We start from the raw sequence: 14385 nt of genomic DNA, 5'->3' as shown, positions 1-14385 counted from the left end.
GCCTTTTAATTCTTCGTAGAATCCAATGCAGAAATGAGAAAGTTCAAATTTTTTGACCTTTTCATCAATTTCAGGAAAAATAATCTGCAAGGTGGAGGGTTAATATACTAAACTTTAATATACCAAACTTCCATATAAAATTAAAGTTTTAATTTCCTTGCTGTTTCTCTAAGGCAATGCGCAATTATTAAGCTTAAATAAAGACATTGCATGTTTGGGAAACTGCGGAATAACAAGTCAGAACCCAGTGCGATTCTACTCCAACACTTTATTCACAAAACAAAAAAAAGAGAAATTGCGTAGTCTTTGTGCAAAGACATTTTGCGCACTGAATCCTCGACATCTCATAGCACAGCAAAATGTTTCCTGCACTGTAGTTTCTTTGAAATGCAACTTGATCTGCCTCTCACACGATCCAGCGTGTGACCATACAATTTCAATAAAAAAGCATGCAGCTGGTAAAATGTATAGTGCACTACCGTACAAAAGCTGCAATGGGGTGCAAAAAATGTTCTGCAGCACCTACCAAAAAGTGAAAGCTCAGTGTTTATGGACAGTCACTAGATGACTGCAGGAACAGGAGAGAAACAATGTGAAAGAAAATACTGTACAAACAAGCAAAACCACAGGTCTGCTCATTATTGATTCAAGGAAAGCAGATATCCACCGTCAAAGGGCGACACAATTTTCAGAATTGCAGGGTTCAAGGTAGAGGACACAGAGACCCGTTTCTGGACACAAGGGGCAAATTGAGACAGGCCTAAATTTCTTAATGTTCACGAAAAAAAGAGGAATAATGACTATTCCTGAAGTGTGAAATAAAATGTCTAGGATTTTAAGCGCACTTAAATGAAAAGTGAGCACAAAGAGAGTGGTAAGGTCAATCCCATGCTCAGCTGCCCACAGTTAACACCCTTAAAGCACAGCAGGGTATGCATACAGCATGCGACACGCGTGCAGCCTAGGTTCGTTTCACCCGTGGAATGCTGTCTTTGCCCTTCATTTTATTAGACTGCACCTACATCATAACTCTGCACAGATATCCAGATGGCACATATGGGCGATGATGTTTGAAGAGAGAGTACGCATATCAGCCCGCATTCAGCACCATGTCCAGAATGCTACAAACACTTACTTCGTTCTTTGCTGATGGCTTTCTTTAGAACGAATGAAAACAAGCAAAATGTAGTGAATGAACCAAGGGCAGCATAGAGTGAGTTGAATTAATGCGATGCTTCAGATTGAGAAAAGTGCTTGTAAAGCAGATCAGACTTTGTTTATGCCACAATCAGCAGCCTAATGTGAGTGCATTAAAGGAGTATAGACACGTACATTTCCTGTATCAGTATTTTTGCTTCAATCGATCCACAGTGGTCCAAAACAGAGAGACTGCAACCTAAAAAGCCCCAGCACAGATCTATTAATTTATTATCAGTGCTATTATCAGGGCTATTTTCAGTTTCGATCTCTCCGGACACGAGCGCGCGATGACGTCAAAGATACGAGAACGCCACGCGAGCGCCCCCTACTGGCAAGTTTGATGATCGCGTAAACACAAAATCCGATGACGCAATCGGGTCGCCTTTTTCGTCTGCTTGCTGTCGCACGTGCAAACAAATATCGTCGTCGAGCAGCGCTTCAGCTTAGCATAATTAGTACTGCGACGTTGTTTCGCCCAATAGCGTGAATGTTACTAATATTGTCGGGCACTTTAATCCCAACCCGCTCATCTGCGACTCAAGCGACGAAGCAGGAATCAGCAGCAGCCACGAAAGCTTGGTAGGTTGACGCGCAGGAAATGTCAACTGGTAGGAATGTTGAACAAAGGAGCCGAGAAGATGCTGCTTTATCAGTCCGGTTGGCCAACGCTGCGAGCCAAGCTGTTCTAAAAAAATGTTTTAGTAATGACGCGATCAGCCACCGTAACCTGTAAGCTCTCCCGATGGCTCCTGTGCTCACGCCTGTTCACGCGCTGATTGGTCCCGACATGGCAGGCCTGCGTGCCGCCGTCCAAGCATGTGGCGCCATCTGGCACAGTGAAGGCAATCTGGGTGCATAAAGCCGTGGCCGCCGCGATCGGCTCCCAAGTCATAGCTGCCTCATAGCATCCGCTATCGGTAATCTAGCTATCGCGGATCGCTGTTCATTTGCTTACATAACTATTTGTACAAAGGACAGTCAGTCACGATTAAATTGCATATATTCAGCCAATACGGATGTCCTGGTAGAAATAATTACAGCGATACAAGCGAACTTTTTTTTTTTCCTACAGCTGCTGCCCGGTGCGACGCACCTGATGTCTGCTAGCTCCGCTGCTGAAGGCATCGTGCAAAGCAAGAAAATAGTTTACAAGATGGGCTTGCCTGTACAGCGGCGCTAAACTCCGACGTTTATTACAGCGTTAGCCCTTTCCGAAGCGCCTTTGCTGGCGCTTCGATGTGAAACCAGCTAGGGCTAGCGACGTCTAGGGTAGGCGGGGAGTGGCGCAGTATGTTCCCGGCGCGCCATCGAGAGGCACCGTTGCCGTAAGCCCTGCACTTGTGCAGGCATGCTGTTGTGGCCTGAGTTTAGCAGGCAGTCTCCATACGTACACCGGTGAGGTAATTGTAATATGCACCAACGAAGAAGCCATCGAGTAAAGCGAGCAGAAGCGTAGTTCTTTCTCAGGGCACGGCCGGAAGCGGCGGCGGCGCTGTTCGAGTCCGGCCATGTGTCGTCACTGCTCTTTGCTTTGCCGACTCCACGTCACAGTTGTTTGATTACGTCATGTTGTTTACCTATGTACACGTTTTCGTCACAGAGATGTCGATGCCAATGGGTTTTGAAAAACGGAGTTCTTGCCTGGCTTGTTTTTAAAATCAAATTAAAATATCTTCGCGGAAACATGCGAGGTAGGGATTGCTTGGGGAGAATCTCTGTATAACCAGGAAAGCAATCGTATTCCTTCCGACGTTTCAAAAAATGGTGTCTATACTCCTTTAAGTGCTAGAGGCTTCAAGGGGAGATCTCAAGAATGGCCTTACAGATAAAAAGCATGCCTAATTGTCATGTGAGCCTGCAGCAGGCAGTCAGCAGTGGATGTCAAGTAATATTCCAAGCAATTCTTTATGCAGCAGCCAGTGAATGGATAGGTCCCTTGAGGGTGCTGACTTGTCATAACTAGCGTCCCTAACTGTAGCTACATTGGACACAACTGCTTTTGTTATCTGGGCTATAATAGGCAGCAAAAGTGGAGTTTCTAGGTGTGCGATTAACCAGATATTACAAAGTTAACCTCTGCATTAGCTATATAAGCGTGTGCATCATGGGAATTCAACAAGAAAAGTTTAGAATTTCTAATTCTGCAGGACCCTGTATGATTAGAAGCATGGTTGTTCAGCACCCCAAAAGATGCTAAATGCATGACTTGCCGGGGAGAATCTATGGCGAACTTTCGGAGAGGGCGGTTCTTGTAGTTGCATCTTTTTATTTTAGCAGGAAAGTAAACTCTTTAAAAGGAAATATAAAAACAAATGTGTCAATCTCACTGCCAGTGAAGACTTCCAATTGCTTATTTGCAACATTTCCTTTCCCAGGCATGAAGAAATTATCTTGCAAAAAAGTTCTAAGATTTCCTAAACTGTTTTCACTAACGTGAACTCAATACCGTTTTCTTACAAAATTTATGCATTTCTAGCTTAGCAGCCTCGAAGTGGGTTGGGTTATGATGATGTATGATAGGTAGTTGAAACTACCTGGGTAAAGCCAATAACGTGCATTCAGAGCACACATAAACAAGCGTTTTCACATAGAAATCAATTCCAGCGGTTAGGATTGAAAATTGTGTCCTTTGGCTTAGTAGCTAAATGCCAAAGCCTGATTCCTCTGATACACAAGCACACTTCAGTTGGAGTATTCTGCTCACTTTGGCATCACAAGTTTTTTCCAGGAGGTGCAACAAATGTCGCCTCGGGTGTTATCTGTTGCATGATGTCCTGCTCAAGTTCTGCATGTAATTCTTTACACAACTAATGCAAGTTCTGAATATAGTCATGTAAATTAGTATGCGGCAGCTTATGAGTTATATGGTGAAAAAATGTTCAAAAGAAATCAAAGCTGAACACAGGTGCCACAATTACACATTATTATGAAGCAGATTCCCAAAACATCTTATAAAACTGTCCGCCTACGTTCCGGCAAATGCAATGACTTGTGAAATCTGACAGTCATTAACTTCCTGATTCAACAGTGCACTCATTACACATACGTTATTCTGTTGCCACAATGGTTGGCTTGTATAACGTCATATTGCAGAAATACCTACTCCACCTACAGCAGACGCTACAGTGCAAATGCTTCTAGAAACATGCTGTACATTCGATTTGCATCTAGTTTTGATTTTGTCTCCTTTCATTTCCTAGGGACAAGTGATGTCAGTACTGATGTTACAGACAGTGTGCAATACATACGGCATTATAAACCTAAGATCACAGCTTGCTTCCCTTGCCTGCTTTTCCCCGAAAAATTTCAGAACGAAGGCGTTCTGAGAATCCTTACAGCAGCCCATCAAAACAGAAAGAGCGACGGGAACTGGCCTTTCTGCTCAGTGAAATATCTTAACTCTAGTCAGGCAGGCACCTTTGAATAATCACCCGCTCCAGAGTACACGGGAACTAAAGTACTACAGGAGAAAGAACGCATGTGCTGCGTTCGGTCATGAATGATGAATGCTACAAGATGCAGAGTGCTATGCAAGAAGCATGAGAAGGCTGTGCAGCTCTTAGACATGACCACACACGCTAGAGTTAACAAGCCTGCCAACAAGAAGTGGTTTAGCAGTTTCATTCACCATAGTCAAGAGTACCATCTGAGTCAAACACTGCTGCCTTACAATAAATGTGTCCAAAGGATAAAAATTTGGTGCCAATTCTTTTTTAATTATCTTGACTACCTAATTGTGCAATTTTTGCTGCGATGGCCACTGATCCAGTATAATTTCGCACTGAAGGAAAATGTTGTGCAAAGCCTACTCTCTATGTGGCCCTATATTTTGGAAAATGAGTTGTAAGGCGGTACTGTTTAGTTCATTTTTTAAAATGGGGATGAGGGCTTTAAAAACATTTTTTTTTAAATTTTTCATCATATCTTGTTGAAACTTAGCACGCAAGCGCAGAATAAGATGCTAATCTCAAATACACATTTGCATTTTAAATATCTCACCAGGAAGAGATGATATGGCAAAATAACACTGCCATTTGTTATGGCCCATTATAGTAATTTTTAGTTGAAAACGACTTCTTTTAGTAATATGTACACATTTCAAATAAGTTTCACTGCACATGCTAAAACTAAGAAAATTTATGTAACGTCATTTTCTTAATTATAAATGAATAGCAAAAGCTGGGAAAAATGTACAAGGTAGTAATTAGCTATACATTTAGTTAGCCTAATTGCTATTATATCCAAATTAAAAAAAAAACTTTAGGATGTGTGGTGGATTTTTTGAAATGCCTGCACATTCCTAAAAGAGATCTTTTTCAACGAGAAATTATCATAAACACCATATCTTCTCTTCCTAATGAAATGTTTGAAATGTAAATGCATATTTGAAATCGGAATTCTATTCTGCACTTGCATGCTAAGCTTCAACAAGATATGCCGAAAAATAAAAAACAAGTTTTCAAGACCTTCATATTCTCTTAAGGTTATGCCAGAGCCACAATTAATTACAACCAACTTAACTAATCTGCCGTTAAATGCTGGTTTATGGAAACAAGCTAATGTGGATCCAAAAACGGCCACTTCTATTTTAGCATGTAAATATGATTAAAAAGAGACTGTGCCATGTAAAAAGCGACGGTGAAGATCTGTCAATGTGTCAGTTTCTGCAAATGTCACCCCAGTGACCACCTCGTTATCATGTGCGTTCTGCAACTGTTGCCAACAACAGGCAAATGCCAGAAAAGGTACTACACTTCTGTGTAAGGAAAAAAATTTATACCACTGTATCCACAGAAGCATTACAATGCGCGACGCTGTACACGTTACCAGGAGCTTTCAGTTATCCACCGACAATTAGTAAAGGACGACAGTGGATGGCTGTTGAACATCAAAGTCGAAAGGCAAGCTTGCTCCTGAGTGGTTAGCTTTGAGCCTGAGCATTCAGTTCCACACGCGAGCTATGCTTCAGCCTTCATTGATTCTACTCCGTGCTGTGAAACCCAGGCAATTACACTATGTTAAAGCCAGTGAAAAATGAGCGGCAAAATGAAATCGAAAAGAACGAGGACAGCGGACAACACTCTCAGTTCACCGTGCTTTTATATGTCAGACATGTTGGGGAAGGAGAAGCTAGTTAAACGTAAGTTATAAAGAAAATATATACTTTATTTTTTTCTCCAGCATACTGAACTTCTCAAAAATGCAGTACTTTCTATATAAATATATGTATAAGTGTCGCAAGTGTACATATAATACAACAAATTTGACGTTCAAGAGTGCGAAGTCCTTGAACATCAGTTGAAAACAAAGATTAGGTTTAAACAAACGTACGCCAGCAAGATGACTGCAAAGAAAGTCTGAGAACAGAGACGAACTGTACAGTGCCTCGATTAAAAATATGCTTGTGGTATGCCATACCCACCAGAGTGTGGTGACGGCAGGCCCAAAGCCAGGCTTCCTCGAAAATATCACTTTAACACCAAAGGAGCCCTATTTACTCTCACTGTATTATGCACTCCAGATTAGCAAACAAATGAGCCAAGAGGGCAATAACAGCTGCTGAGGATAATGAAATGTAGAACACCGGGGGAGAAAGATTAAAAACTTTGGTATCCAAAGAATAGCAAGATGAGACTTGGAATGAGAAGACAAGATAACAACAGTGATATCTTACACGTTTCCAGGTTAATGTTAGGCCCCTTTAATAATGAAGCTGAGGGGGGGATATTTTAGGCAGCACTTTCAGTGCAGGTGGTCTCACCTTACTAGGGGAAATGACAAGAGAAAGTTAACTATATACTACACGAAGTTGGCTTTTCAAATCATTCAAAGGAACTAGCATGCATTTGACTGCCTTTGACTTTCGACAGTTGAAACACCTGGGCAATGCCTATGACTACCAGCAACATTCACGGCACATCTGTCACTCCACAGCTTCACACAAGAACAGGGACAACAAGGTGCTCCTACGTGGATTCATATTCGAGGCTTGCCGTGAAAGACAACACGTGCAAGCTATCACATAACACAACCCAAGCTCTCTCTCACTAGGCGGGTATGCAATCACAGTTTCCCCGCCAGCCAGCTTGAAATTGCGTCAAAAAAATAAAAAAAATGATATGGGGGCCAAAATAAAGTGAGCAACGAAAAACACAAGAGGAGTGGACGTGTGAAGCTTTAGGAAAAATGGGGAGAGATGACCCAGGTTGTCCCGAGGCAGGTGGCGATGAGGGATGGGTGTCACCGCACCTCGATGCGCCGGGCCCCAATGCTGATGACGTCCCTGCTGGAGTTGGAAGACAGTGAGGTGGTCGAAATGGTGGGCGACTCAGCGTGCATTGTGCGGAACAGCTCGGTGAAGCGGTTGTTGGGAAACAGGGTGGCCAGGAAGCCCTCCAGCAAGACATAGGTGAGCCTTCGGTTGAGCGCCGCGTGCTGGAACATCTCAAACACACACAGCATGCCTCGTCGTGTTGTGTCACTCCCAATGATGTGCTTCAGCTCATCTGCAGTGAAAGAAGGAAAAAAGCAAAGAAGTGCCACACCAGCATGTAATTTCCTCCACAGCTCGAAACACCTCGCGAGAGCTTTAAATCCAGTTTGAATGAAAGGAAATACAGTCATCAAATGCTGGTTTCTAGAAAGAAAAAGAAAAAAAAAAAAACTTTTGAAATGCTATCGCTCTCAGAATTCACACTAGTGTTCTTGAACAGGAAGAAATTCATGTGGTAAACAGATTTTGCATTTGCGGGTACACTTCTGTCCCATATTTGTAGAGTGCACTGAAGCGGCTGAAAAACGAAAATGTTTAAGGCAAACATCTTCAAAACATGCAAACGGCCATCTTTCTGAAACCAGCAAAACATTTATGTTGGTTATGATAACGGTGCTCCTGTTATTGATCCAGCCTATCTGACAAATTTCAGGTAGCGAAGAGCGAATATTTGAAGTACTGAAAAAGAATAAAATGTGCTTTTTTCTATCTGATTCATATTTGGTTCACGGAAATGAATACTAGAAAATATCCAAATCATAAGCAGCCACTGGACACTGCCAACTCTTAAAACTGAGCATGGCAAAACCATGACAGCTGAGCAAACTGTCTGAAGGTAAGGGTTAAAAATGTCATAAAAACAATACAAGAGCATCCTCACTGCCTTCTTCTGTGTTGTTCATCAGAGGGACTATTCACCTTCTGCAGCTTGTTGTTAAGATGTTACAAGGCTTGGATGTCGTGCGATATTTGGCGGCTTTCCGGCATAACACATTTATGATAACAAGATGACTAACCACCAGCTCAGAGCTACCACACATCAAAGCTGTCTTTGATGTGTCTTGGACATCAAAGCTGTTGTTTGATCTTACGGCCAACCCTGAACCATTTACAGCAGTACCGTATTTTCCGGTGTATAAGGCACAGTTCTTTGACAAAATTTTCAGTAGTGCGTTCTATACAACAATGTGTCTTAAGTGCTTTTTTTTTTGTTGTTTTCAGCAATGCTCATAGGCGAACTTTACCGTGAAATGATAGCGGTACAATTTTACAATTACAATACTTACAATACAATTACAATATTTACAGTCGTTATAGTGTTCTAGAATTGTAGAGCTGGCTCACTGGCAGAATGCCAAAAGGTGGCGACGTCCATATTCCTCGCCCTTTTCACGCTGCCAAGACCAGCCAGATCGAGCAGACTCTCTTTTCCAGTTATGATTTACAACAATTTTTTGATGGTTATTGCATGCGTTTTTCTCTCCTTCCTGCATGTGCTTTGCCGCGTGCGTCAGAGCGCCAACGTATATTGACGATCAGCACAATAACTACAGTGAAACCTCGTTATAACGAACAGTTAAAAAATCTGAAAATAGTTCGCTCTATCCATAATTCGTAATATAAAATTTCATAGAAAATACATGCAAGAGCAGCAAAATTCAATCAGAGAAGGCACTGCAATTCTGAGGGTGCTTACTTGGGTCACGTCCATTTATTTATGCGCAAAGAACTGTGTTATTGCGGCCTTTTTGTGTTGATCGCGTTTCGTATCACACCCCGTTTCACAGTTTGCAAACATTCAACAAGGGCAAACCCACTGCTCTCAATAGAACTGCAGTGGCGGCGCAGTAAATCCAATGCAACAAGCGCTTCTTGTGAAGTCTGGAAGTTCTCATCGTGTCCAGGGTCAGCCTGAGCTTCGTCTGCGGGATGTTCAGAAACTTCCACAGCGATTTCGGCATCCACCAGTACAGCCGTGGTCGCCACGATGTCGTCACCGCCTACAAAGTCCTTTACAATCATTGTTGCGGGCATGTCACCAACAAAACGCGAAAAATCGTTTCAGGATCATCGAGCTCGCGGAGCTCTGCGTCGTCAGGATCGTCCCCATCGCCACTTGATGCACGGGCCTCTGCTGGAACAAAACCTGCGTGCCGAAAGCAGTTGGCAATCGTTTCGCCTTTCACGCTGTCCCATGCCGCTTTAATGCTCCCAGCAAGTCGATCTTCAAGTCCTGCTTCATAAGAAGCTTCACGAGAAGAATGTCAGTCTTCTCTTGTAAACTGCCTTGAAGGCCCTGATTTTATCTTGAGCTTGGTCTTTAACGACAGTGCTGCTCTTTTTTTCATGTTCACCGCCATCACAGCACTACACACACCCGGGCATCACACTCGACACGACGACCGACGCAGCCTCCGCCGAACGCTACGACGACCACGCCACGATGCCGCTGCTAACACTAAAACCAAAAAATGCGAAAGACGCAAAAACCAGAAAGGCAAAAGCAACATTCGATTGCGCCGCTGCCGCCGCTGCTGAAGCGGCACTGTCAGCGATTGTGAGATGCGAACGATTTCTTATGGCCTCCGAGATCACCTGCGCGCCATAAATTTCTTTGGCTGTCAACTCCCAATGCCGCCGTGGCATCTGTGGAGCTGTCAGCGCCTGCGAGGTAGTCCTGAACGTTTTCTGCGCCGCACAACACACATGTAGTGCAACGAAGCCTGCCTCCTGCTATCAGTGACGTAGTGCTTGGCATCGCGAAGTTCGTTACATCCGTTTTACGCCGAATTGCGTTCGCTATGAGAAGTTAAGAATACATGTGTTTGACAAAAATATTTCGGAAGAGTTCGATATATTCAATAATTCGTTATATGCGTGTTCGTTATAACGAGGTTTGACTGTATGAGCGCAAAGATGATGCCTGAGCGCTGTTGCGAGAAATCGGTGACGCGTACCAAGATGAAGCCTTTCAAGGCTTTGAGTATTAATAAAGTTTTCCTGCTCTCACTGAGCGAGAGTTTTCTTTCGCTTGTAAGTGTTGTCTCATTTTTTTTTGTATCATTCACACGCGCAAGTAACAAATTTTCTTTCAGGCACAAAGCCCGCGATTGTCGAGCAAGCACATATAGTCAAGTCCTATTGCTCTAACTTGAATAAATTGAGGTCAGGGGTGGAAGCAGGCTCGAGCATTTTGGAGCAGCTTTGGAGCCATGAAACGAGAATTTTGGAGCATTTGAATTTTGATTTGGAGCAAGTTTATAAGGTCAAGCGCCTGTGATTAATGCAGATTTCTCTTTCTGAAATACAAAATATCAAATCTGGTTTCTTTTTATGCCAGTTCAATGCCTTACCAACTTTGCACTCTTCTCTGACAACCCAAGCAGCCAAAGAATGTAAATATATATATAACACAGGCTGACCTTAGCAACAACTTGGAACAGACTAGCAGCAAACGGAACGCTTGCTGGTGCGCTTTGTAACTGAACACTCACTCACTCTGACCTGAAGCATTTGCCTATTTTCACATGGTATGTCGAGACTACCACTTTTATGCTCTCAAGTAGTGCTACTAATTTAGGGTTCAGATTAATGGGCACAACATTTGCGTTCTTTATATCTTCTGCATCAACCCATCAACGAATTAGCGGTGAGGGGGAGGGCAGAAGAGTTCAGAATCTCGCTACAGAATAGGTTTTCAGCTCTAACTGAGGATGGCGACATTACCCTAGAGGCAATGAACAATAATTTCAGAGATTTCATTACTGAGTGCGCAGTAGAAGTAGGCGGTAGGATAGTTAAAGAGGATACCGGTAAGCTGTCTAAGGAGACGAAAGATTTGATTAAGAAACGGCAGAGTATGAAAGCTTCCAATCCAACAGACCAGATCGAATTGGCCGAGATATCAAAGCTAATCAATAAGCGCAAGGTGGCCGATATAAGGAAGTATAACATGGAGAAAATTGAGCATGCTGTAAAGAACGGGGGAAGCCTTAAAGCGGTAAAGAAGAAATTGGGCATAGGCAAAAACCAGATGTATGCGATAAGGGACAAGGCGGGCAACGTCATCACTAATATGGACAAGATAGTCAAAGTAGCCGAGGAATTCTATACAGATCTCTACAGTAGCCAAAGTAGTCAGGACCGTAGTGAGATTGGCGGTAGGGAAAAACAGTCAGACATTCCACCAGTGACGAAGGACGAGGTCAAGAAAGCACTAGAAACTATGAAAAGGGGGAAATCAGCTGGAGAGGATCAGATAACTACAGATTTGCTGAAGGACGGGGGGGATATCGTGCTAGAAAAACTGGCCACCCTGTATACGCAGTGCCTGGTGTCATCGACGGTACCGGAAGCATGGAAGAATGCAAACATTATCCTCATTCACAAGAAAGGGGACTCTAAGGACCTTAAAAATTACAGACCAATCAGCTTACTGTCTGTTACGTATAAGGTATTTACTAAGGTAATCGCCAATAGAATCAGGACAACCTTAGACTGCAATCAAGCAAAGGATCAAGCAGGGTTTCGGAAACGGTACTCTACTATCGATCATATCCATACCATCAATCAGGTGATAGAAAAATGCTCGGAATATAACCAGCCCTTATACATAGCATTCATTGATTACGAAAAAGCATTTGACTCAGTTGAAACCTCGGCGGTGATGCAGGCATTGCGAAATCAGGGGGTAGACGAGCCGTACGTGAAAGTACTGGAAGATATATATAGTGGCTGCACAGCAACCATAGTTCTACATAAAGAAAGCAATAAAATTCCTATAAAGAAAGGTGTTAGGCAAGGAGACACAATCTCCCCAGTACTATTCACAGCTTGTTTAGAGGAAGTATTTAGAGACTTGGAATGGGAGCAGTTAGGGATAAGGGTAGATGGAGAATACCTCAGTAATCTGCGATTTGCTGATGACATTGCCTTGCTAAGCAACTCGGGGGATGAACTGCAAATAATGATTGATGACCTAGACAGAAAAAGTAGAATGGTAGGCTTGAAAATCAATATGCAGAAGACTAAGGTAATGTTCAACAGCCTCGGGAAGGAACAGCAGTTTACATTAGGTAGCGAAATACTGGAAATAGTAGGCGAATATGTCTACTTAGGACAGGTAGTAACCGCAGATCCAGACCATGAAAAGGAAATATCAAGAAGAATAAGATTGGGATGGAGCGCATTTGGCAAGCACTCGCAGATTATGACTAGCAGCTTACCGGTATCGCTGAAGAGGAAAGTGTACAACAGTTGCATCTTGCCTGTACTCACCTATGGGGCTGAAACGTGGAGGCTAACCAAGAGAGTTCTACTTAAGTTGAGGACAACCCAGAGGACTATGGAACGAAAAATGGTAGGGGTAACATTAAGAGATAGAAAGCGTGCAGAGTGGGTCAGAGAAATAACTCAAGTTAATGACATTCTAGTGGAAATTAAGAAGAAGAAATGGACATGGGCAGGTCATGTAGTGCGAAGAGAGGATAACCGATGGTCGCTGAGGGTAACAAACTGGATTCCAAGGGAAGGAAAGCGTAGCAGGGGGCGGCAGAAAGTTAGGTGGGTGGATGAGATTAAGAAGTTCGCAGGGGTCAAGTGGATGCAGCTAGCACAGAACCGGGTTAAGTGGAGAAATATGGGAGAGGCCTTCGCCCTGCAGTGGGTATAATCAGGCTGATGATGATGATGATGATGATATCTTCTGCATACCCTTTTCGATCCTATGCCTGTGCTGATAAATTCCTGACTACCGGTCAGCGGTGCCTTCAGGAACGATAGATGGCACTGAAGGGTAGCCTTTTCATCCTTCAGCTTTATTACTTCACTGTCTCCTGCCAATAGTTCATCATTCTTTGCTTCAGCAATGTTGGGGCTCATTTTCAACATCTTGGCATATCAATGCAGAATGCTTCAAGTATTTTGTCTCCCGTAGGCCTGACAAGGTTGCCATTGATAAAGAGGCTCGATGACGAAGTCTTGCTTTCACAGCAGAACCATTAGAATAACTCATGCAGTTTCTTCAGTCAGACAAGTTTCCTAAAGGCTCACAGTAGTATGCACTATCTGCTTCGCTTGCTGATGTCGTTTCTCTCTCCACCAGCGGTTCAAAAGGTGGGGAGGAGGTGCTGCTACACCACAAGCACAGTGCATTTTTTCTCGAATACTAAATTTACTTGAGAACAAATATTTATTATATGTTCCATGCTTTCCTCCCTTACAAAAATTTGATTTGCTCCAGTGTTCTGCTAAATTTGATGGCAGAACCTCGAGACAGCCAGTTTGGAGAAGTTTTGGAGCAATATTGCAATTTGGAGCAGGATGGAGCAGGAAAAGCAGTTTGGAGCAGAATGGAGCAAATGGAGCAGCACTTCCACCCCTGTGAGGTGCGTCTTATACAAGGGTGTGTCTCATACAAAGGTGCCTGTCATAAACCGGAAAATGCAGTAGTCTAATTAGGTCAGTCAGCAAGGCGGGACATCAAACCCTAACAAAAAGAATGACATCTTCATTACAAAAACTAATTACTGCAGTAAATCAATTCAATCTTCAGGGAGCCAGAAAGAAATGTTCCGAATGTTTCGAATTTCCGAAAGTTCAAATTACCAAATAATATCTCTGCAAAACTGCCAAAGATAATTTGCATCAAAGATTTATTCTTACCTAATTAATGCCTTGAACCACCTTGAATATAGCTGCCTGCATGAAAACTAAGCTACAAAGACGATATTCCGCGGTTTCGTGAGGTGCTCTGTTTTGTGTGCGCTGTTGGGAGTGTCGAAGAACTGCCCCAAAATTGTAAGTTCCTCCATGACCCTTTTCGCAGTGCGACACAGTGCAATCATGCCTCTTCTCAAATGGACTCATCGCACTTTGGGGATGCTTCACTGCACTTAGACCAAAGCGAAGAA

The 14385-nt window shown here is 43.1% G+C and overlaps 1 protein-coding gene across 1 annotated transcript in view; it reads right to left on the bottom strand.

The window, feature by feature from the left end:
- Window positions 1-2182: 2182 nt before the first annotated feature.
- LOC146199081 (sorting nexin-13-like) overlaps window positions 2183-14385 on the bottom strand; it is an 86254-nt gene continuing 74051 nt past the window's right edge. The window contains exon 25 of the mRNA XM_084594557.1: window positions 2183-7706. Within this exon, the coding sequence (XP_084450683.1) occupies window positions 7441-7706 (266 nt within the window). The 3' untranslated portion in view covers window positions 2183-7440. The remainder of the gene's footprint in view (window positions 7707-14385) is intronic.

Source organism: Amblyomma maculatum, chromosome 2 (assembly GCF_055883805.1).
Source record: "Amblyomma maculatum isolate TAMU_Amacu chromosome 2, ASM5588380v1, whole genome shotgun sequence".
NCBI lineage: Eukaryota > Metazoa > Arthropoda > Arachnida > Ixodida > Ixodidae > Amblyomma > Amblyomma maculatum.
This window is presented reverse-complemented; position numbering and strand designations above follow the sequence as displayed.